The sequence below is a fragment of the Aquarana catesbeiana genome, linkage group LG04, assembly GCF_042186555.1.
Source record: "Aquarana catesbeiana isolate 2022-GZ linkage group LG04, ASM4218655v1, whole genome shotgun sequence".
NCBI classification, from domain to species: domain Eukaryota; kingdom Metazoa; phylum Chordata; class Amphibia; order Anura; family Ranidae; genus Aquarana; species Aquarana catesbeiana.
This window is the reverse complement of record NC_133327.1, coordinates 618,870,875-618,896,355: the sequence shown is the minus strand read 5'-3', so window position 1 is coordinate 618,896,355 and position 25,481 is coordinate 618,870,875. Positions and strand designations below refer to the sequence as shown.

General features: G+C 41.8%; 1 protein-coding gene across 5 annotated transcripts in view; it reads right to left on the bottom strand.

Annotated features, from left to right (window-relative positions):
- The window catches only part of CDC42BPA (CDC42 binding protein kinase alpha), a 360,647-nt gene that overhangs the window by 38,042 nt on the left and 297,124 nt on the right, over positions 1 to 25,481 (bottom strand). For 4 of the 5 annotated variants that reach the window (XM_073628296.1, XM_073628298.1, XM_073628297.1 and 1 more), the window contains 12 exons: positions 23,341 to 23,446; positions 21,565 to 21,713; positions 18,549 to 18,640; positions 17,483 to 17,559; positions 13,369 to 13,407; positions 10,303 to 10,422; positions 8,378 to 8,458; positions 6,844 to 6,949; positions 5,412 to 5,548; positions 5,116 to 5,255; positions 4,954 to 5,035; positions 1,955 to 2,171 (listed from right to left, as the gene is read on the bottom strand). In XM_073628296.1, the coding sequence (XP_073484397.1) occupies positions 1,955 to 2,171; positions 4,954 to 5,035; positions 5,116 to 5,255; positions 5,412 to 5,548; positions 6,844 to 6,949; positions 8,378 to 8,458; positions 10,303 to 10,422; positions 13,369 to 13,407; positions 17,483 to 17,559; positions 18,549 to 18,640; positions 21,565 to 21,713; positions 23,341 to 23,446 (1,346 nt within the window). Of the gene's footprint in view, positions 1 to 1,954; positions 2,172 to 4,953; positions 5,036 to 5,115; positions 5,256 to 5,411; positions 5,549 to 6,843; positions 6,950 to 8,377; positions 8,459 to 10,302; positions 10,423 to 13,323; positions 13,408 to 17,482; positions 17,560 to 18,548; positions 18,641 to 21,564; positions 21,714 to 23,340; positions 23,447 to 25,481 lie in introns of all 5 variants that reach the window. The other variant, XM_073628295.1, reaches the window with a different exon arrangement.

The following is a 25,481-nucleotide window of genomic DNA, read 5'->3' as shown; positions in this document are numbered from 1 at the left end:
CGGAGGCTGTAAATTAAAGATCAACTTCAGGCAGGTATTAAAAAACATATTAATGTAGCTTTGTATTCATTAATAGAGAGCAAACAGTAGGGAGCGGGATTAGTGTATACAATCATTTATTATCCAAAGAAATTGCACACTTACATGCTAAAAAACCTGTGAATGGCCTGAGAGGCAGAAAGGGTAAAGCTGTGTAGCATATGATGAGATCACAGGGTAGCTGATTTGATGCCAAGCTGCTTCAAATGTAGCTGGACACACCTGAGATAGAAGGGAGTCGGCAGGGTCTATAACCGTCCCTCGTGCACCTCAATCAGGTACCATCAGCATTTACGGGAAGGACAGACCTCTATGCGTTTCAGGGGTCCCGGTCCCTTTGTCAAGCTGGTCCGCACAGGGAGCGTGTGGCTTGCTATAGGGGCAGACACAGAAAAGGAGGAGCCCAGAGTGCCTGTGGGGGATACCAGAGGAGGGTGTTTGGGCCGCTCTGTGCAATAGAGCAGGCAAGTATAAACCTGTTTATTATATTTATTTTAAAAAATGACTTTACAATCACAATTATGGCTCACTAGGGTAACCTAAAGGTTAAGAAAGAGGTTAATTAAGAACAAATTTTATTCAGTTGTCAGGTTGCTTTAACTGACATCATTTGCAGATTGAAGCTCATCCCTTTGACCTGCAAATGAATGAAACTGAATAGGTAAAAAGTAACAATGTTACTTTGTATCTCCCTTGCTTCAGAACTGTGTTTATAAAACACTGTCAGAAGGACTATATTTTTCAAAGCAGCAGATTCTACAGCTGCTGTATTTACACAATAACTTCCTGCTGTCATTTTTACACTTGGGAATTGCTGGCAAGTGGAAAGGGGAGTTGTGGAAGGACAGTACATACTACACATGCCCTACCTACTCTGATTACGTTTTTTGGGCGTGTGTAGTACAATCAGTGATTTCAAGGCACTATTCCCAATGCACACATTCCTGTAGAAATGGCTGTGCTTATAAGTGGGTGCTGAAGTGACCATTGACTGGACCGTGTCTAATCCGAGCAAGAGAATGTCACCAGCACACCAAGGATCTGCAGAGCAAGTCCAAAGCTTTATTCAGCGATCACATCGTTATGGCAGAATTTAACATTTTGGAGCCATGCAGGACCCCTTCATTAGGCATGTGATGATGGTCAAATGCCTGATGAAGGGGTCCTGCGTGGCTCCGCAACATTGCAATCTACTGTAACAATGTGATCGCTGAATAAAGCTTTGGACTCGCTCTGGAGATCCTTGGTGAGCTGGTGACATTCTCTTGCTCTAGTACAGTCAGTGTACACAAAAGTAAAGGAGAATTGGGCTATCTCCAAGACATACCTGCTCTTAATGTATTCATTGCTATACAGTATGTGTCCTAAGATGGGAGTGCTGCCAGTCTAGAGAAAGCATTTGCAGAGGTGCCTTAGAACAGCAGTGTGGCTTTACATATTTTTGTAAATGTATAAAACAAAAAGTCTTTTTAAATGCAAATTGTTAAAACAGTTAAGACTTTGATTTAATTTTTTACCAGTTGGTAAGGCTGCTAGGAAACCTTTTGTATTGTACTGATCTTTGAACCGCCCTGCCCAAGTGCACCTTGCATATGCAAATTACTTAAATTGATTTAATTTAATCTTAGTAGTTGCTTCATATTATGACTGAAGAGAGTACACAATGCTTGCAGATCTCATTTACAGAAGTGTCTGTAAGGGCTCCTGAGACACAGAGTAGGACTTGAGTGGGACACAAAAACAAAACCCTGCTCATATGGGACATACCAAAGGAAGGTATACTGTTGTTTAGGAAATTATGTATTATAAGGGAACAGTAAAATATCTCCTGTCACAAAATGAATGCACTGTATAAATGATATCCAACTTTGAAAACAAAAAAAAAAAAAACATGATTTTTTCCATAGCAGCTCACCGAGGATGGCAGCCGACTGGGTGTTCTTGATGAGCGGCAGTGTGCTATCGTAGGCTTCTTTAGGTATGTAGACTGATCGGTCTTTTAGCTTGTTCTTCCTCAGAATGCGATGCAGTTCATTCAGTACCCCTACCCATTTACTCTTGTCACTCTCACTATCCGCCAGGAGTAAAATGGAGCATTTGTTGCTGGATGGCGAAAGCTGAGAAGCTGTCACCTTAAAAACAACATAAAATAGTATACGCATTTATTTGCAAGAAAAAAATAACCTCAATCACACAAGATTTCCTTGATATGGCACCTCAAATATCACTGCTCATCAGGGTCACTTTAAAGTGAATCTGTCCTGAGCATCAGGTATAATAATGAAAACAGGGTGCTTTGTGTAAATGTAAACTCCTGAGCGACTTGACAGCTTGACAGGGCTGTGTGTGGTCAGTTACTATTGAAGGAACTATTGGAACTAAATAAATGTGCACACAAACAAAATAGAACACGCAAGAAAAATATATAAGGCTATAAATAATGCCTAGGCACAATTCAAGAACTACATCAATAATGAGCGTATGTGTGTGGCATGTTGACAGCAAAACAATATATCCTATGTATAGGCATACATATAGTGGAATATTGAAACAGCCCAATAGGAAATATCTGTATTGATGCGCTTGCCTTTACACACACATGAACTTTAATGGCATCCCAGTCTTAGTCCGTAGGGTTCAAGATTGAGTTGGCCCACACTTTTGCAGCTATAACAGCTTCAACTCTTCTGGGAAGACTGTCCACAAGGTTTAGATGTGTCTATGGGAATTTTTGACCATTCTTCCAGAAGCGCATTTGTGAGACAAGACAATGTTGGACAAGAAGGTCTGGCTCGCAAACTCCGCTCTAATTCATCCCAAAGGTGTTCTATCAGGTTGAGGTCAGGACTCTCTGCAGGCCAGTCAAGTTCCTCCACCCCAAACTCACTCATCCTGATTTTTATGGACCTTGCCTTTTGCACTGGTCCAAATCATTTGGTGGAGGGGGATTATGGTGTGGGGTTGTTTTTCAGGGGTTGGGCTTGGCCCCTTAGTTGCACTGAAGGTAACTCTCAAGGCATCAGCATACCAAGACATTATGGACAATTTCATGCTCCCAACTTTGAGGGTACAGTTTGGGGATGGCCCCTTCCTGTTCCAACATGACAGCGCACCAGTGTACAAAGCAAGGTCCATAAAGACATGGATGATTGAGTTTGGGGTGGAGAAACATGACTGGCCTGCACAGAGTCCTTACCTCAACCCTAGAGAACATCTTTGGCATGAATTGGAGCGGAGACTGTGAGGCAAGGCCTTCTCATCCAACATCAGTGCCTGACCTCACAAATGCGCTTCTGGAAGAATGGTCAAACATTCCCATAGACACACTCCTAAACCTTGTGGACAGACTTCCCAGAAGAGTTGAAGCTGTTATAGCTGCAAAAGGGTGGGCAAACTCAATATTGAACCCTACGGAATAGGACTGAGATGCATTAAAGTTAATTTGCGTGTAAAGGCAGGTGTCTCAATACTTTTGGTAATATAGTGTGTGTGTATATATATATATTTATATATATATATGTATACACACACACGGGTAAGACAAAAATATGGAAACAGTACATGATTTGCAAGTGTGAAAGTGATGACATGTTTCACGTTGAAAGCGGAAGTGATGTAACATTCTTTTGCTTCCGCTGTGTGATGAGACACCTAGCTAACAGGTGGGAAGCCTCACTTTCATCATTCACCACGTGCGCTGATAGTAATGCGGAGCTTACAGAGTTTCAAAGAGAGCAAATTGTTGGTGCCCAATAAGCTTCCTCTGTGACTGAAGTTGCCAATTTATTTGCAGTGTCGTGAGGTACAGTATCAAAAGTTATGACGGCATATGCAGTTACCGGGAAAACGTCATCTGATAAGCATAAGCGCGGTCAACTGATTGAAAGAGACAAACACTGTTCCCAACCACCAGAGGTGTTGGGAACGAGGTGGGAGTGGCCACAGTATGGGATCAGAAGTAGATGATGAGACCTCTGAAGCAATCATACTATTTAGCTTTCAGTATCTCCCCAACTTTACCAGTCCAGTACATGCTTTGTTCAAAATTCAAATGTGGACCTTATGAATTCTGCTTTTGCTGCTTTCCTCTTTGTGCACCCAGTCCCTACTTGAAGAGTCAACCTTTAGTCTCCACCACTGAGAGAGATGCCTAAGGCGAATCATTCCATCTACACCTGACCTGTCTGAAAATACCCAATGCTATAAAAGATCTAGCGCTTCAAATCTTTTTTTTTTTTTTTTATAATTACCAATTGTTATTAAAAATTTTCACAAAAATACAAAACGTTGTACAACACTCCTCAGTACATAACATAGAATAGATGCTGGGTACTCATAAAACAGTGTGGATACCATCAGTGAGCCAGTAAGCAATAACCAAGTGAAATCACATGGCCATCACTCCAAAGCTTTTATTCTACTTTCTGTTCTAATGGAAGTCATTTCTGAAGATTGACACTACATTTGAGAAGGTGCAGAAAAATCAGAACTTTGGCATAACATGGCTTTGCATGTCTATTTACTCATAACACAGATAAAACAGTGCTTGAGATCAATATGAATAATGATGTATGGTGCACTCCAAACAATATTCAACCTCCTTCCTGAGTGTTGTAGTGATATATCAAGGATGGAGCCACGAGCATATATCACCAGCAAATTATCCACTCATACTAAAAATCCATTTATCATTATAAAAATACTTTTGCAATGTTTTGGAACTCTACATCAGCTCCTTCATTGTGCAAATGTAATGAAGCCTGATGAAGCAGTGGATGTAGAGTCATTGCTGTAAGTCATGTCAAATAAATGGATCTTTAATAGGAGTAGACAATGTGTTGATGATAAAGTATATGTTCCTATTAAGGGCTTGGGATCAGACACAAAACATGGGGGAAAATGTATGTCACTCACTCGGAAAATGCAGGGAATGTCCTTGCGATTGGCGTGGATGACATCTGAGGCCAGGACAGAGCTGACAACAAATTCCTCGTCTCTGTAGAAGGAATACTGAAATTACAAAAAACGCAAAACAAGAAAAGATGGCTGCTGTCTTTACCTGGCTGCTTAGCTTACCTCATATCAATGACCTGGCTCACCACACAAGAAGGCTGAGAGGATTTCCCCTCTGGAATATCATATAAGAAAAGTTTGAAGTCACAAACAACTGCCAGTGCTCGCTGCCATCCCTTCTTCACTCCCGCTGGCTTGGGCACCTGAGAAGCAAAACACAGTATTACATCAGTACCAGGTGACTCAATAAAAAGGACAAAACTACAGTATACAGACAAAAGGTGTCAGTCTTGTCTAAGCACAGTGAAGACAACCTTGACTTTGATCCAGCATACTGCAGAAATTTTTGGCCTACTTACTCGAACATGTCCTTCATATGCCGTTCCGATGCCTTTCTGAGGGTCGATGCCCAGTGGTCCCTTGGTCTGTTCAGGAGGAATGGGGCACACTGAGGGCGCTTTATCTGCGCAAGTTACATGGCAAGAAAAACCGCACACTGGCAACAAAATAAAAATAACATTCAATGAATGGAACTCATACAGAAATTCCATCAGTACAAGAGAAATGTTGGCATGAATAGGATCTGGGAGGAGGTGAAAGGGAGGCTGGACAGACCGGAGCAATTTAGAAAGGGTTACATTCCAAATCCAGCCAAAACTTTTCTTTAAAATGGAGTTCCGACCTTGCAGCTTCACAGCCGTTACCTACTGTGCATGCGAGAAGTGCGCTGTGCTTTCTAAATGGCCCGGCGGCGGAGGAGGGGGGTCAAACTTCCGGTGGACCTTGCTGCAGCAAGGTCTCCCAGAAGTGGGGACAGGTACTTGTCAAAAACCATGTACCCATTTCCCCACTTCCCCCCCGAAAGGTACCAAATATGGCAGCGGAGGGGGGGGGGGAGCAAACAAGCAAAGCTTACCCTTTTGGGTGGAGCTCTGCTTTAAGCTTTGAATAGATTGTGGAAGAGATGGAACCATCGTCAGGATCTTATTAATTCGCGTACACACTACAGTTTACTTTCGTACAACCCACGCAAATTCAGAACTGTCAGCTCCAGTCGGAGCCGCTGTACTAACCATGCAAGATTAGTTCAGAGATCTCCCCAGCTGAGCTGTTTTGTTCTGACAGGGGCTTGCCCCTTGGGGATGCCTCTGCCATTGGCTGAGAGTGCTGATTGGGAGTTGGTTGGCTGCTGGTTTTCCAGCATGCATGTCCTACATACACACGTGCAGAATGTCGGGTGTTTTTTTTGAACCGGCGAATGTCTCCTGACATTCTGCCCACGTGCACGGGGCTTTACGGGGTATCTGTGTTTTCAATAAACTATGTTCAGCAACCAAACGAGTATTGTCTTGTTTGTTGTTGTGAGCGGTTTGGAATATCTGATATCTATATTCAGGCTGGGAGGAAGCGGTATATGACAAAAGCACTCAAGTGGAGTGTGGAACGTTTTGTTACAGGGCCACCCGCCCAACTCCATGGACGCATAGCAACTGCATAGGCTGCAATGGCCATAGTTACACCACTAGTCACACAAACAAATATGATATGACTGGCCCAAAGTTCATTGGTCTTGACAAATAAAGGGACGAGGACACCATCGTCTGTCCCTAGACAGCCACTGGTTTGAGGTGTCACTGGCACTGAAACTTGGGCAGAAAACATGGTAATGAAAGGAAGGACAACAAACTTATCGCGGGACAAATTTTAAGGAAACATTTTTTTGACAGAGTTTCTCTTAGATAACTATTAGATAAACAGAAAGGGGAAAGATTGCTTGTGTTGCAAACCTACCTTCGCAGGTGCAGCCCTGTCGGATCAGACCCACCATCAATGACGTACACTGGTTGCACTTTGTTGGCGTGCTGAAAGTCTTCACAACAAACTGGTGAGCTTTGGGCTACAACACAAAGAAATTCAACTTTTTTGTTTGCTCAAATATTAAGCATTGATCAGAAAACTACAAGTAACCTTGTCAATGTTAGCTCCTAGAAAAGAGATCACAAAATTCAGGATCTGCTCAGTCGAACCTAGAAGCTAAATGAATACAAATTAAGTAGCCCAAATTTAGATATATACGTAGACAGACAAACTGTAATCCTATACATTATTTACTTAGTTTAAGACAATGAATCTTTTTTTTTTATTCTGCAACATAAGAAATTCAGATTTTTTAAGTAATCTACAATGCTGAACAATAAACACAAGCGTTCAGCGTGCTAGCATTTGATGCATTAGGTCCTTTAGACCTTGTACCTAAATTTGTCTGTTACTCAGAGAAACAGCTTCAACACCCATGTCAGAGCAGGCTAGAAAACAAGAGCAAGAAACTACTTAATTGCTATGTGTTCTGCTTCCAGCTGGATATCTATTAAATTGTTTTGCATGCAATATCAGAATTGACGACAAGATGGATCCGGTGGTAAATTTACAGTTTTGCAGAAACTAGAAACTGTTCAGCTTTAATAAAAGTTCCCATTAACCTTCAGTCTATGAAAAGAAAACTGGTGCATCCTGGGAGCTTAGACTCCATCTTAGAGACTAGACAAAAGTAACCAGCTATCAGAGCACATGTAGGATTGGAACTTGCATCTCTTTACATCCGCTAATGGCAGCATCGCTGGTATGAATCATTTACTGTCATGCACAGCCTAATTGTCTATTGTACTTTCTGTATATTTCATATACTGATTATATGTACTTATATCTGTTTTATCCATAGGCGTGCGCAGGGGGTGTGCCAGGTGTGCCTGGGCACACCCTAATCACTATGTGAGGTGCCGATTCCCCCTACTGCCCGGGCTTCCCCCTTTCTTGTTGGCCCCCCTGCCCTGCAGTGCTGCTGGCTTCCCTCCTCCCCTTTCCCCCTGGAGGATGTTTCAGGATGGACAGCAGGGGAAGGGCTAGTAAATATGTAATTTAACGACCCCTTCCTTTTCTAAATGAACACAGTATATACACTCACTCACTGTGTCCATTCAAAATGGAAGCGTAGAAAAACTGTATTTACTATGCTTCAGTTTGTGAATGAACAGGAAGCCGCTCAGCACAGAGCACTTCCCATTCTATAACTGTCCCGTGCAGCTGAGGCTGCAGAAAAAGGCGTGTGTGTTTGAGCTTTGGGGTGCACACCCTAATACAATAGGCTGCGCACACCTATGGTTTTATCCTAATAGTTTCACCCACCCTGTTTTATTAATAAAGCTTCAGGACAGAACATTATGTGCAGTATAGAGAATTTCTCTTTCAGAAAGTATTATACTAGAAGCTAGATGTTGCTATGTAAGTATGCATAGGCTTCTGCTGGAATTTTACAATGTGCTCTTACCTTGGGTGTGGAGGAGCCCGAGCTCAGGTATGAAGCCCTATACGTTGGTGTCTGTACTGAACGTGGAGGGTGATCTGTTGTCTATAGGGTGGAAAGAGAGAGAATTGTGATAGAATAGCAACACAATCATCAAATATAACCTGCAGCAATCTACAATGTGAAGTGACCTCAAATTAGTGAATGGAGAAATCAGTTCAGGTTTTTTTTCGTTCAGTCGGCTGGCTGAACAAAAAACTGAACCATGTATGGCCAAGCTTTAATCATCTCTGACCCTGCAAGCTGCCCTAAGTAGGACTCTGTACGTTACTGAAAGCCCAACTCCAGGAAACTATAAAATGATCCTTTGCAGTGGGGTTGTACCTGCACTGCAAGGGTTAATTGCTTGTTCAGGTCTAGTGGACACAGAAAAGCAAATTTACTTACCCGATCCTCCCGACTGCTAGACTATTCCTTTCTCACAGTGTCTTCTCCCCCCCACTCATGGTCCAACCCTCTAAGGTCCTGATGTCGTCAAGACCAATAGAGGGTCAATAGCCCTGCACTGAATGTGAGGAAGATGAGGCACAGTCCACCACTGGATTGTGGGAAAGCGCCATATGATGGAGGAGTGGAGGATCAGGTAAGGTAAAAATGCACTCCCTTAGTCAAAATGGGCAGTTAACCATTGCAGTGCTGGCGCAGCTCCATGGTAAGGGATAACTTTATAGTTTCCTGGAGTTGGACTTGAAAGACATCAGTATGTTTAAGCTGGTCATAGTATATACAATATACCTTAATCCTTCCACCTACACAGCTGCTACACAAACATGTGAATCACAACAATACACTCCCAAACATCAATTAAATCTGTACAGCGCTCTATAATCCTTATGTCCTAACCTTAATATCTCTGAATTTGATATTTATATTTATTTGCACATTGAGAGATTTATTGCTCCAGCATGCTTGGAATTTTATGTATATGTATCTTTTTGTGCTTATATTTACTCACTGATTGGATAAATATCTATTGGTTTGGCTAGCAGATATTAACGTTAGGACATAGGGATTATAGAGTGCTGTACATATTTAGTTGCATAGCTGCCCATATACTGAGCAAATTTCGAGGTCAATGATGAACCAGTTAAAATATGCTCTTTCGAGGCAGGCTGTTCAGCAGTTGAGGGAGGTATTTGGATACAAGTTGTTCACCACAAGAGGGAGCTCTTAAGATAAAGGTGTTTTTTTCAGCCTAATACAGTTCTCCAGGCTCCCTCTTGTGTTGGCTAAAAAACCATCTTTGGAAGCAAAACAGGTTCCAAATTCAAGAGGCTGCAGCCCCTAATGTGGTGCACAGCATACTAAGTTAGCTTAAGGCCCCTTTCACACATATGGACCACTACCAGTGCAAAAACGGATACAAAAATGGACCATTTGTACATCTATATTAAAAAAAAAAAATGAATGAACAAAAAATTTAATGGAACATAAATAGTGATAGGGCTTTGAGCTGTTTAAAAAAGAAGATGCTGACGGATGCGGATGTAAATAGATGATGATCTGTTTCTCCATAGAGATGTATTGATGTCCATTTTTCATCCATCAACAGATGGATGAAAAAAGGACAAATGTTTGTATGTCAAAGAGTCCCAATTTTGGACAGCCCGCAGGAACACTGTAAAATGAAAATGCAGCTATCCTTTATCAAATGTAAATATTCTACTGTATTATATATATATGTCACTCTGAAAATCCGACTTCAAAAACAGAAATCACTGTATTTTAAGTTTGCACTACAATACCATATTTTACCAGCAAGCGGGGTTACCGTCTAAACAAAAAGCAGGAGCTGTAGATCAGTGTTACGACACAGAGGGGTCCTGGGCAGCATTCCTAAAAGTCTCCTGTGCAAAAAGAATATTATGGGTTAGATTAGCTGGTCTTACCTCACCAGGCTCAATGTCACTCATAGTGGACGGCGACCTGGAGCGTGATATGACCTGAGATTTTGCATCCTCGTCACGTGACGGCGTATTGGACAGGGTAAAGTTGTCCACTGAATCCATCTGAAAATAAAAAGCAGCCTTCAGAATCTGAGACTGTGTTCGCTCCATCTGTAATTTTAAAAGGGATGAGCGCAACACAAGTATAAAGAGGTGTCCCAACTCCTGCAAATTATAGAATGGCCGAGCCATGAAGGTGAGGAGCCCGGGCACCCTCTGCACTGCCGAGTGTATGTAAAGAGCAAACCTAAACGCAAACCAACATAAAATAAAGCAGTTTAAGCAAAGCTTTGTGACAAAAATGAAGCTTAGTACACAAACACACACTGAATCTGGACTAGTATGCTATATGTGAGAAAGAGCGCAGGACCCCAGCAAAGGTGCGAGTTACTATAAAAACAGAAAATGTTGATTTAGTAGTAAGCAGGCAGCCATTTTCTTGTAATTATTACACTGTAAAAGTGTTCTGTAAATGCCCTACCTAAAAACACCACATGGCCAAACATAGTGGACAGACCACTCCAAATTATGCCATTCAGATATTTACAGGGAAAGGTACTGTTAATACTGCAGCAGACAAAGACATTTTAGACTATTGTGCACCTACACCTGTGTGATAACAGTTTGGTAAAGGCCTTTTTCTGTTCCATAAAGTCAACTCCATAAAGACATGGTTTGATGAGTTTGGTGAGGGGGAACTCAAATGGCCTGCACAGAATCCTGTCTTCAACTCTACTGAACACATTTGGGATAAATTGGAATGCTGTTTGCAAGCCAGGTCGGCTTCTTCATCAGTACCTGATCTCATAAACAATCTTTGGGCTCTATGGGAACAATTCCAGACCCAGGCACTGGAAAATCTTCTGTAAAGTCTTTCCAGAAAATTGGAGGCTGTTACAACCACAAGGGGTCAACTTCATGTTCATGATTTTTAAACAAACTCCAATAGGAATAAAGGTCAGGTGTCCACAGACTTTTGACCATGCATTTTGTCTGGACATCCACTTGGGCTAAGTAGCTACAGAAACAGGGGTCTCCCATGGACATCTGTGGGCAGTATGATTGTTGATTAATTGCAGCAAAGCTTTGCTGAGCAACTGAGCTTTTTGGGTTAGTCCAACCTTATCTGTACAAGGTTTCACCAAGTGTTCACCATGCGTTAGACTGCATAACAAATAAAGCTTTTTTTGATTTTTTTATTATGTGTTCATGTTAAAAACTGTAAAAGCTGCTTTGTGGTGGCAGCACACTGGAGAGCCAACGTTTCCCAGGGGCAGTACTCAAGTCTTTCACTCATGCTTCCTGGGCAGCGCAGCTTATTGGAGGACTGTGCAGGTGGCATGTCAGACTACTAGAGACGTGGACCTCTGTGCTCTGTGAGAGCAGTGGTCCTACTCTTCATACGTTTGCATTCCTATTGGCTTGTATTGGAAGAAAAGCAGCTCCTAAAGCATATCTAAACCCAATAGCAAAAATTATTTATCTAAATTTGCTATTGCTAATACTACCTTCTCCACAGGTTGGCAATGCTGCTGTCCAAAAGGTGTCTATATTGCTCCTCCATACAGTGGAGCCACTTTAAGACAGAAGGTGTTACTGGCCAGGAAAAAAAGTACATTCAGCCTACCCATACACAGACTTCCTTAAGCTGCTGTTCTTACCATAGTTACAGGCTGTATGGAGCCACCCAGGACCAACCTAAGTATAAAAGGTTGGCGCAGCCAAGACTCCCATCCCAGACTAGCAGTTTTCCAGTGGCTGACCTTCAGAAGCAGAGCTCTTTCCGTGCCGACTATACATACTAATGTACTTACATATTCTAAAAATGCAGTAAATGCGCTTTAAAACCAGCTTCCATTCACCTCTGTAGCCAAAGGCATTATGGAAAAAAAATAATCTTCAAATTTCATAACAGAGAAACTGAATGCTTAGCCCTTCTTGTTTGACCTTCTATTGCAACAGAATCTTGGCAGCCTGTCAGCCCTTAAAAAAAAGACTGAACCCGACTTTAGGCCCCTTTCACACAGTGGTCTGACGAGATCTGCATGTCAGTTTTTCAGGCAGATCTGAACAAACGCCCTTTGTTAGTCTATTGGCAGGCAGATGTAAATTGATTTGTAACATTTGATTTCCTCAGAGTCCTTCTGGATCCATAAAAAAAACAAACGAAATGGGTCTGCATTCTTTAAGACATGACAGATTGGAGGTAGTTGGCTGTAAACTGACGTTTATATCTGTCTCCACATAGACCTAATATGGGTCTTGTTAAGCTCCAAGAGGGCAAAACTGAAAGGACATGGATGTCAAAAAATTAAAATCTCTACTGTTCAGCTACAATTCAGCGGAGGATCTGTTTATAGATCGGAAAGAACACAGCTGGTGTGAAAGGACCAATATGGTCTTCTGTGATTGATGGTAGAGAATGAATCACTTCACAGTACAAGCAGCTAGAGAGGTCAGTGATGGCTTGTTTTAAAGCTATTTTATTGCTTGTTTATGAGGAGTAAATACTTTAACCACGTGCAGATATCTGCTCTACCCTGGAACTAGCAGCACCTATGGTAGTCGGGAAACATCATCCCCCCAGACACTGGATTGAAGCCTTGGCTGCGACAGTATTGCCTCCGACATCGTCCCTTTAAACATGACACCTCACAGTATTAGGTTTATGGCTAAATGATTTCCAGCACCACTGGTTTTCCAAAGCATGGCCTGTGTTGTGCCTTTCTTCCCACCCAAATTGAAAAAAGGCAGTTCTGTGTGATAAATATGTAGATTTGCCAGAATGCATCCTGAGAGTGAGGGCGATTCCTGACTCAGAAAACAAGCCTGCAGTGCAGGTCACTATGTATTGGTAGCCATCCCCTTGGATTGGGTTATGCAAAACAAAGCGAAGCAGGAATGCAGCCAGCCAGCATGCAGAAAAAGCCTGACATGACCCTTGTAAAACAAAGACATTTATACCACAGGCAGAAAAGGGGGAGCACACAAAGCAAGACAGCCTCTTACACGTCTGCCTCTACTGGCCGGGTTGCAGGACGGAGATCGCTTCAAGAGAGAGGAAACAGGTTACACACACGCACTGCTCACACGCAGCGCTGACACACATACGAACGCTGCAGCCGCATCACGTTACCACTACATAGAGGATATACAGCAAGGAAGCATGTGCTTTATACAGGTCAGATTACAATGACAAGACCTCTGGGATTTTCTAAAAGAAACCTAAACTGAAAATAATACAAAGGCTGCTGTTGCTGAGCTCCTGAAAATGCTAGTCTCCTGGCTCTCTCCAGCTTTAAGGAGGTATTAAACCCAAACGGAAACATTTATTATAATGCAGCTTACCAATTCTTAGATATGATTGCTGCATTAGCTTTCTTTTTTTTAAACTTTCTTTCCTTTAAGAAGCAGCAGTTAGAGGGTTGAAACAAACTATTCACCTCTGACAGGAGTGCATACAATGATCAGCTTTTATTTATTTGTGTAAAACCTTCATCTCAAAAAGTAAAAAAAATTGCTGTAACTGCTTATAATTTGTTAGCTGGCGGGCAGCTTCAATTCGATAACGTATCTAAATCTGCTATTCCATCTAACACCCCCCCCCCTCCCCCTTGATTAGAAATGCTGCAGTATAAAGGTGCCCTGTACTCTATCATCCAGAGTGGAGGCACTCTAATACAGGAGATGTATTAATGGCCAAATCACTAGGTGATAACGGAGGGAAAAAAGCCTAGAAAAAGAAAGCTAATGCAGCCACCACATCTAAGAATTAGTAAGCTGCAATAGATTACATTTTTGATTTAATACTGTTTTAATAATTGCTATGTCTCTGATTTGAAACAAGCATAGAGATCAAGAGATTGCTTTAAAGTGATTGTAAAGGTCTGTTTTTTTTTTCTTTTTTAAATAACAAACATGTTATACTTACCTGCTCTGTGCAAGGGTTTTGCACAAAGTGGCCCGATCCTCCTTTTCTGTGGTCCCCCAGTGGCGCTCCTAGCTCCTCCTCTTCGGCGTGTGCCCCCACAGAGAGCCCATATTCATGGGGGCACCTGTGCGGGCTCACTCCCAAGTCCTGCTGCTGCGTCCATTGACACAGACAGCAGGACACGGCCCCGCTCCCGGGTCACTGGATTTGATTGACAGAAGCGGGTGCCAATGGCTCCTGCTGCTATCAGTCTATCCAATGAGGACCCGAGATAGCGGCTGGAGCTACTGGACTCGTGCTCGTTGCTGGAACAATTGGGTTCAGGTAATAAAAAGGGGGGCTCTGGGGGGCAGCTGCAGCACAGAAGTTTTTTCACCTTAATGCATTAAATGCATTAAGGTGAAAAACCCTGACACTTTACAACTCCTCTAAGTCATAACCCTATATTTCTATAATAATTTTGTAAAAATGTAGTAAAGCCACTAGATTAGCCAAGTACCTAGCGTTTTAAAAAGGAGAGGCCAGCAAAGGACGCTTCTATACTTTTGTACAGGTTGCTTTAAATGGTAAAAAATTATAATATATATATATATATATATATATATATATATATAAAATTTATATTATAAAGTGTAAGTCCAGGAAAATATTTTGTATACAAACCCCGATAATGAACTTCTTCCGTTTGCCTCCTTTCGGTCTGAAAAATATATGCTATTGAAAGTGTTTTGTTCTATCTGATCAAAAAGTGCAAAAAAAAACCCTGCTGATCCTGCCAGAAATTTTGCCAGCCATCTCTTATATTTTTCTGCATGTAGCCCATTTGGGGAGCTATCCCTAACCTTTCTGTCCCAGAGGCACAACAGAAAGTGAGAGAAAATGTCCCCAAAGTTAGGTAAATTCTCTCTTATACAGTTGACAACAGGTGTCCCAGTTAAAAGTCTTCCCCCTCTATTGCTGCTAACTCAAAATGATCCCATCATTTCCCACTGACATTGAGGACAATCAGAGAAAATTTCCCTCTCCAGTGGGGGGACAGAAATAAAAACAAAAATAAAATTACAGTAAAGGGCATAAAAGCGCCCTCCACTTGTAAAATGTCTATAAGATCTTATTTCTAATCATCAAGGGAAAACCAACATGTTTCGAGCTGCCCAGGTCCCCCTTTTCATATTATTAATATCTTGCCTAACAATCTAAAAAAATAGAAATATATATTTTATAAAATGCTCATGTGTTAAAGTATACGTTTTGTTTTATATACTGTCCTGTTTAAAATGACACTAAAATTATGATTTTGGTACAAAGCATTGCAAAGTTATTTACAATAAAATGTTATCTTTTTGTTCTTAAATTGTGCACTTTAAATTGTGACAGTTAAAAAAAAAACTAGAAGTACTACACTCAACCTGTGTCTTCAACTAGTTACAAAAGAAATAAAATATGCACAAAACAGAATACAAACAATTTTTAAGAACAGGTGACTTTTGTCATAGATTTACTTTTTTTTTATTCTTCCATGTTTTTATTTGAGCATGTTTATAAAACAGATTATGAATTTTAAATCATTGGGCTCGACAAGTCACAGATTATATTTATTATATATGTTCATAGCCCTGAAGAAGGGGAACATTTGCAACCTTCAAAATGCATTGCCTTTTGCTTAATTATTACAAATAAAATCTTACACTGGGCTTTTTACAAGGAGTGTGGTGCTTATATGCTTTATTCTGTATTTGTGTCTTTGTATTGACCATCCACATTGGGAAAAATAGAGCTGCCTGTCTACTTAATTTAAAAACTCATGGCTTTAATATAAGCTATACAGTGCTCCTTACCACTTGAAAAATGCAATAAAAATCTGACAGGGGTTCACCATTCTAACCCCTATAATCACCACTATATCCAAAACTCAAGAAAAAAAGGTTGTGGCCTTAGATACACATCAAGCTGATCTCTTTATCTAAAGTTAAAAACACAAAACACGCATACATTCTCTTAAGAAATGGGAACTTCAGAATAAGAACTCTGAGTTCAGTAAGGTCTTTTAGCGAGCTGCGGTGCTGCCACAAGTGGAAATCTTCATATCAGCTGAGCCTTTGCTGTAGCAGAAGTCTTTAGGAAAAACACAGTCAGATATACAGTACAGCTTACAAAGTAGAGTGCTGGATACAACATATAACATGGATTTTACACTGTCATGATGGAGCAGCTGGTCCAATACAACAAATACCAAAAGCACATGTAGAGGAATGGGATGAACAGTATATAAGCACAGATAACAGATATTCTACTATCACGGAGCCATATACCTAACTCAAGGCAGACACAAGTTTTACTCAAAGGAGGCCAGGTAAATAAAGTGTATAGCCCCCTGCAGGAGGATGAAAGAGTCTTGCCTAGATATGATTAATAATCTCAACTCTTCTGAATTCTCTCTGGGTTTTGGGTCTATTATGCAAGCATCAAGTTACTTCCTGTCCTTCCTGTTTTTAGACAATAAAAAAACCCAAAAGGTGTGAGTTACCGAGGGATCCTATGCTGGTTCTCTTTAGTTATTGGGATTCCGCTCCTTCTACAAACAATACTGCGGGCAATAAAGAACGGAACACATATGTCTGCTCACTGCCAGACACACCATTCTACCAGAATGGTTCCTGAAACCCCGACCATCGAAACAATATAAGTTGTTAGAAAGAAGCTGCTTTATTTAGAAAATGTATCGATAAGTTTTGATGAGAGAGGGGACTCTGTGCTCTGTTTAAAACATAAGCCCCAATATCTACACAGTGTATGTACACACACTACAATGGAACAACATCTCAGCTTTGTTTGGTGGTAATATCTAAACCCATATGGCCCGTTTCTACAAAAATGATCAGAAATCAAACTCAAGGACCTGTACCCCTTCAAAGTCTACAAATGTACCTTCCTTGCTCTTTATATTTCCAAGCCTGCTACAACTATCCCACCTGTCACCCTTTCCGGCGTACCTGCGGTACAAGAATCGCCTACCAGGAACTTGATCTATACCTGGAGTCCTGGTATTTTACAGGTAACAGACCATACACCACTCTCTACCCCATGTATGGGAAATCAGTAGAAGAATATTTTTAACAATGAAAAGAGAACTAAACTATATATATATATTTTTTAAAATATCTACATATTCCAGCTATAGGGTACACTTACCTCAAAGTGATCCAGCACAGAGGTAGGTGCATTCAGAAATGCTAAGAATGAATTCTGGGATTCCTGATGTTTGACACCTAGACAAGAAAACACACACAATACTTCCTTTAAATTTTTATAAAACCCTCCTGAAGAGGCCTCTGGATACTGCAAGATATTCAAAACATGGCATGATCAATTCCTATGACCAGGTAAATTATTATTAATATTAACCGGGGTAGTAATTAAACTCTTTTCCCAAGACATGGCTTTGTATGCAATGCAACTCAGGCATAGAGCGTTAGCTTATCATAGCCAGGCAGTTTATATGGACGCTAACATCAAATCTTGTGCAAAGTTAAAAAGGAACACTAAAATATTTTTTTATAACATCCTTGAATCAAGTTACAGTGCATAAAAATTCTAGATTGTAAGCTCTAACAAGCGGGGCCCTCTGATCCCTCCTGTATTGATTTGTATTGTAAGTGTACTGTCTGCCCTCATGCACAAACTGTTGGCGCTATATAAATCCTGTATAATAATAATAATAATAATAATAATATAAAGACATTGTTTAAAGCAGAACTCCAGCCAAAATAAAAAAAGATAAAAATTAATTGACTATTAACCAGAGATTTTCTTTTTTTCTGCCATTAGATGCCTTCAGTCTGATGGTCAGCACCCATTCAACCCGTTTTCTCTGAGCCCAGGTTATCCTGGACCAGCTCCAGCCTGTGACTAGACAGTGAAATGAGAAGCAGCAAACTGATGGGCTTATCTCTCTGTCACTCTGCTCTCACCTAGGAGCATGCTTCTTGTCAACACATGAGCCGATTGGCCCATAGTGCTGCTTCTTTCTCACCCAGTCTAGGTTCTACTGTCAAAGGACTGCAAGAGGCTGGTCAAATGTACGTACCTATGCTCCACTTGCATTTAAAAAAATACATTTAATGATGTATTTTAATTTATCGATTACTAATTTGTGCATCATTATGTGCATCAATTTATGTACTAATATGTATATATCTGGCTGGAGTTCTGGCTGGATTCTGAACCTAGAAGTGTGCCCTCTACTGTCTACTGGTACCTTTCTCCGATCGGAACTCTTCAGTCTCCCATTTCAGCTTCTCAATTTCTGCCAGCAGCTCCTGATTCCTCTTCTCGGACTCCTGCAGTTTACTGTTAGGTCAATAACAAAGGTGAACAATGTTTAGATAAAGTCTAACAACTATCACTTTAAAATCGAGAAGGAAAATAAAAAAAAAACGACCTGCCCTATTTACTCCAACAACTTCTAAAGTGAAGTAACTTGTTACAATGTTGTTTTATTTATAATTATTTTCTACCCCTGTAAACACGATAGCTGCACCTTGTTGATCACTACAGGTACCTGCAATAGCACAGTAAAAAAATGACTAGTGCAATAACAGCCACATTTTTCTCACTGCCATGTTTACAAACCTTTCCAGGATATAACAACTGCAATTACAATTATTCCACCTCATTTCACTTGTCGTAAACATATGTCATCAAGAGACAGTGCTAAAAGTTATGTTTATAAACTAGCCACTAGATGGCGTGCAACATATGATCTTGAAGTAGTTGTAAAACCTAACTGGATGATGGCACCAAAGGTACAGTGTGTCAAACAATAGTCTGTGGTCATTTTTGCATCAGCTTTTGCTGCATATCAGCACTGCCGGTCTCCTGTAACCTCTATGCAGCCAGTTCCACCCCATTTTTCAGAGTGTGCCATTGTCGACAATAATGAACCATGCCTGTGTGATGTGCAATCAGCACAGCCATTTGAAATTGCCATCAGCAAAGCATGTAACTGGGTGACAATGCAGAACAATTGGGACACATAGGTGTATATTTATTAAAACTGGAGAGCGCAAAATCTGGTGCAGCTCTGCAAAGAAACCAATTAGCTTCCAGATTTTATTGCCAAAGTTTAAATGAAGAAGCTGAAGTTAGAAGCTGATTGGCTACCATGCACAGCTGCTTCAGATTTTGAATGCACTTGTGTTAGTAAATCTACCCCAGGGAGAGAGTGTGGTCACTCTATCAGAAAAGGTCTGAACAAAGACCATCATAGTAGGATCACCTGATTTTTTTTATTTAAAGAATGCTGCAGATTTAAAGCTGTAGTTCACTGCTTATATTTTGCCTGCTCTCATTCCTCATTAACCCTGGGTTCACACTAGTGCGATGCAGGAACCATCGCCGGTTCCCGCATCGCTCCTCTCCCGCAGGCAATTCACACTGCCTTGTGCAAACCGCTGCGGGTGTCATTAACTTCCCCCAGTTTAGTTCACAGATCGCAGTGCAAACTGTGAACTCGCACAGGAATCAGATTGCATAGATGAGAACACCCATGCGATCCAAATCTAGTGCGGGGAAAAACAAGTCTCTGAACTATTTTCTGTGCGAATCCAATGTGAGTTTTGCCATACAACTGTATGGCGGAACTCGCATTGCTCAGACATCGCATGTGATCGGCACCTGCGGTGCGGGTGCGAATCACATGCGATCTCTGAGATCACGCTAGTGTGAACCCAGGCTTAAGGAGAAGTATAGTCAAAGCTATTTGGCTATGCTTCTCCAAGGGAATGCAGGAGTGCAGTTTGTTCTGCACTCTTGTGATCCTTTTTCAGCCGACAGCGGGGTAAAGCCCGCTATTGGCTGACCTCACTGAGCCAGCCTAGGCTTGGAAAAGATCCTGACATCAGTCGGGATTCACCCAGATGCCGGAACCAGCAGTTGTCTCAGCGAGCCACTGGGAGACTGAGCCAGCTGCTCCTGGCCCCTCCACAGCACAGTGAGCACTAGAGGAGCAGAGTCAGAGACAGACAGTCACCAGTTCTCTGCAGGCTGAAGACCAAGAACTAAGCGATCAGTGGTGTTTGATTGCTCAGTTCACAGTCTTAGGGAAGGCGGGGGGACAGTTGCAGCTGGAATTGGTCCTGCAGCCATATAGGAGAGTATGAAAAGCCATAGTTATCCTTTAACATCCCCCCACATTAACATACTAAGTACATTTAAAAAAAAAAACTTTCCTTACTTAAAGCGGAGTTCCACCCAAAAGTCGAATTTCCGCTTTAAGGTATCCTGATCCCCTAACATGCCACATTTGGCATGTCATTTTTTTTGGGGGTGGTACCTAGCTCCCACTATTGCCCGTGCTGCCTAGGCGACGCCTCCTCTCCCCCTCCCTCCCTCCCTGCAATCTTCTGGGACACGTCACAGGACCCAGAAGATTGCCGGTCATTCAGGATGTGCAGCGTAACTCGTGCATGCGGAGCCGCCTGTGAAGCCGCAAACTGTCTCAGCCGAGTGCCCACACTTGCACTGGTGGCGCCGCGGACAGGCAGGGGAGAGAACGGAGGATTCAGGCGGCTGCGTCACTGGACCTTGGGATAGGTGAGTGTGTGTTTATTAAAAGTCATCAGCTACACTTTTTGTAGCTGCTGACTTTAATAAACTGGTCCAGTTGGAACTTCGCTTTAAAGCGAAAGTTTAATCTGCTTATATTTTGCCTTCCCTGATTCATCTCTACCCTTGCATTAACATGCTAAGGAAATTTGCATACTTTATTTCAGTTCCATCAATGAGCCTCTGTGCTTCTCCATGCAATGCAGGCAAATCATGGCTGGTAGATGGAGCTGGCAGGATGCCATACATATCTTCCTGAAAACATAACAACACCCTGCCTCAGTGCTCCTCTCCAGAGCCCTTAGACCTGATGCAAGCAGTGGGCTGTCTACTGGGGGGGGGTTGCATCAAAACGCTTTGATGGGTAGATGTCAGGCTGGAGGAGTGGAGGAGTGGCATTCCTAAGAAGGCTGTATTTGCATGGAGACCAACCTGTGTAACACCCACATATGATGCTAAGCCTCCACAATGGAAAGAACTGAAATTCAATGAATGAAAGGGAAGTGCCAGGGCCTTGTAAAGGTTTAAATTGTCAGATGGAGTTTAACTTTCAAAATTAGCACATGCCAGAGAGGGACAAATGCAGGATCTGATAATAGAAAACAATGGTTTGTTGTCATCTGCAGACTTTGTGAGGGTCAACGCCTCATGACAGGTTATACACGTACCATTCCGTAGCAATAATGCCCGCCTTGGCCTTGTTGAGCTCCTCCTGGATGGTTTGCTTGGCCCGAATTTCAGCATCCAGAGCAGATTGCAACTCCAACCTGGCTGACATGTCAAGCTTGGCAAAACGTCGCATCTTCCAAGGCATGTCCTATCACATTGGGAGCAAAGAACACAGCATGACATTTCACAGTCATCTTATACATACTACAAGGCAGAAGGTCTTTCTTGAAGTGGACGAGTCATTAAAATAAAATTTCACGCCATATGAATCAGTAGGGCATTAAAACATTACTTAGAGGAAAAAAATGACCCTTTTCTTCATAGGATGATAGACTTATGATAGAGATTTTGTTCCTTTCATCCCACCTCACCATAACCTGTTTATACCTTCCCATTGTTCCTCAAATCCTGTATGTCATAGCTTCCATACACTGCACTGATGATGGTCAACAAGCTTGAAAGAGCTGTATGTAGTTTGGAATGAATGGCTCTATCAGTGCAATAAACCAGCTTTTCTGGGTGCAGATACCTTGTGTTTAAGAAGACTACTGCAACCAGGGAGGAAATGTCCATTAATAGCCCTATGGAGTTTACTCCTTTATGGACTAATTCTAACTATCCTGAACTAGTTGAACTATGGGGAGGCAACAAGTGATCTGTTTTTTAAATCAATTGTACTCTGGTAATACCCTCAAGGCGTACTACTACCTGTGTGCGGAATTTTTATTAACACACTAACAATTCTATCAATATCTCCAACTCAGGCACGCGTTGCAGACCCAGACACAAACACTTAATTTGTCTGTAGCCAATTCCCTGCTACTACAGGAGGTACTGCAGGCGACCACTCGTAGGGGCTTAATATCGTAAGTGTACTTAGAATTGCCATCATCAATGCTTTACTTAAATGTAGAGCCCATTGGACTACTGATACTGGAGATATGGATGGAGACCAATGGGATATGGCCCTGGAGTCGATTCCATTTGTGTCAGTATTGGCTTCCCATAAACTCTTGCAATTAATTCTGCACAAAGCTTAATAGCACGCCTGATAAACTATATGATTGGGGCAAGAGGGACTCTCCTTTATGTCTGAAATGTACAGTTTATAGGGAGGACTTTATACACATGATCTGGCAATGTCCAAAACTTACAAGGTATTGGGCGGAGGTTACATACATTATTTCTGATTGAGCTCAAACACCCATACCTCTTACTCCGTTGGTGTGCTTGCTGGGGCGCTTGATGCTGAAATGTATCCAAAAGGCATATATGTTATGATAACCAGACTACTGTATCTTGCTAGGAAGTTGACTACCTGCTTTTGGCTGGCATCCCCTGTGCTACCAAGGCTCAGTGGGTCCTCCTCATGTTTTATATAAGCATAGATATAACATAATTCTGTGCAAACGTCCATAAACAAGCTCGGGTGGTTTTGTTTGTTCTTTTTACTTTTGTTTTATGTTTTTTTGTGGACATTTGTTTTTTTTTTTTTATATGAGCTATGCAATAGGTAACTGCTTGCTATTTATCTACTCATATGCATATACATTATGCACTGTCTTTGTTCTGATGGTTTTGCATACCTTCTCATTGTACTTCACAGTTACTTACTATCTTTGTCAATAAAAACGTTTTGATTAAAAAAAAAAGAAAAAAAGAAGACTACTAGGTTAAGGACTAGATTTCAGTATTGTTGGACAGTTCAGCTTGTATGTGCACAGTGAATGGTGATTGTATGAAGAGAAACACCCCATAAGCAGAAAGTTCCTTACCGTGGCTCGAGCCCCCAGGCTGGAATTTCTCAGAGTCTCCAGCTCTTCCGTCATTTTAGAAGCCAAGGCCTGAAGGTATCCCCGCGCATCCTTCTCATCACTCACCCTGAAAGGAGAACAGAAAGATCTTTACATTGGTCCAAATAATGGGGTCAGAAAAACCAACATTCGTCAACTTTTAAAGTGCGCCTGTTTCCTATATCCAATGGAGGCAGCCATTGCAGGATCCAAATTCAAACGTCAGGAATTCTAGAGCTCAACTTCTGAAAAAGTAAAAAAGTGCTTCCTTGCAGTATGGCCCGCTGGTCTAGATCATGGCAAAAGTCCTTTTACTTAGCGCATCCTCTGCTCTGCCAGCAGACAGCTCTCCCCCATGCTCTGACAGTGGACTGTTCCTCGGCATCATCACATCTAGTGCAGGGCTATGGGTCCTGCACAGGTCTTGATGGAGTCAGAAGGCAGCCAAAGTGTGGGGAAGAAGAGGCTGCGGGGCTTAGTCTAGCAGCATGGAAGAGCTTGCAGAAGTTTGGGAATTGGTAGGTAAAACAGCTCTTCTGAGTCATCTAGACATAAATGGGCAGGATTTCTACTTTTCTGGAGTTCAGCTTTAAGATCTCTGGAAATATGCTGGAATTTTAGAGAGGTTTTTCAGCAAAAAAAGGACCAAACTTAATACATCTTGTCTTTAGATTGCTTACATTTGGAACTTTGCCACAGGAGCCCTTCACAAGCAACAGGAAGACCACCATTTCTTCCTACAAAACTGCAGCCAAACCTGCAAATAACCCATTTAGAATAGACCCTTGGGCCTCTAAAAAAAAAAAACAGTACCTCCCCTTCACCACAAGATGTCCTCAGTCATCAATTAGACATTCAGTTTTAATCAATAAGACTGAGGAAAAACTACTGGAATACTGGAGGTCATGGTCCCCCCCACCCCGATTTAAACTGACCATATGGTAACAAAACTGGAAACCAGGCATGTACTGGCCATCAGGACAACAGGGAGTTTCCCGGTGGGCCGATGGCTCAGTGGGCCGGTTTCAGTGACAGCCTGTCAAAGTAATGGCTGCACGGTTCGCCCTCAACCTCACACATTGATGTGAGAAAGATGAGAAAAATACAGAGGAGAATAAGTGAAATAATAAAAGAGGTTAGTGAGGACTCCTTATGTTATGCTACTTATGTTTTTTTGCACAATTGCGTATAGTTTATATACTGTTTTTGTGCTTGTTTGCACAATTAAAGTGGGCCGGTCTGGATGAAGTCCAGGGCCAAATTTTTGTCCCAGTCCAGCCCTGCTGGAAACTGAATGTCAAAACTAACAGTAGATCCTGAGACAGCTGAAATTATATGCAGATCTTAGCATTTCCTGTAATTCAGAGTTGGCCTTGTTACCACCACAACTTCTCTACTGGTCAGTCGGGCTGCCAGCTATGTTAAAGGACTAAAAGGGAGTCTGAGTAGGTGGGGCCAAGTTTGACATTTTTAAAAAAAAGTTAAGATTAGCACATAACTTCTGTCATTAAGTCTGGATCTCATGGTCATTTTGACGTGTGGATGTCACTAAAGGTGATTTCTGTTTATATATTTTTTCATAAACTTGCTAAACTGAATTGACCAAGTGTAAAATGTTCATGTTACGGTAAACCAAGTGGACTTTCTGACTAGCCAATAAGTAACTCAGCGATTTATTTTACTTGTTGTCTTGTGGCTCATTAAACCTTTGTTACAAAGGAATGTTTTACTTCACTATGTGTGACATCACTATGATGTATTTTGCATAAGAACTGAACGCAGAACATCCCTGTGATTCCTGTATATCAGATATTGCACACAGCTGTAACCCGTAAGCCATTGCCCCAGGGAAATTCTTTCTGAGTTACTGTCAATTTTCTGCAGCTAAAGGGTTAAGCCTGCAATCCCCAGCTTGGCTCCCGTCCACAAGGTCAGGCTCTCTGATTCCTCAATGTCCACAGCCCGGACCAAGGGGCTCAGGGAACTTTCCAAAACTTTGCCCAAATAAGGACAATGATGCTGGGCTGTGTGCAGGGGCTGCGTTCCCATAAAAAGACAACTTTTACTGCTCCGATGGCAGCAGAAGAAAAGAGCTTGGCTGCTCGCTGACAACCATGTGCGTG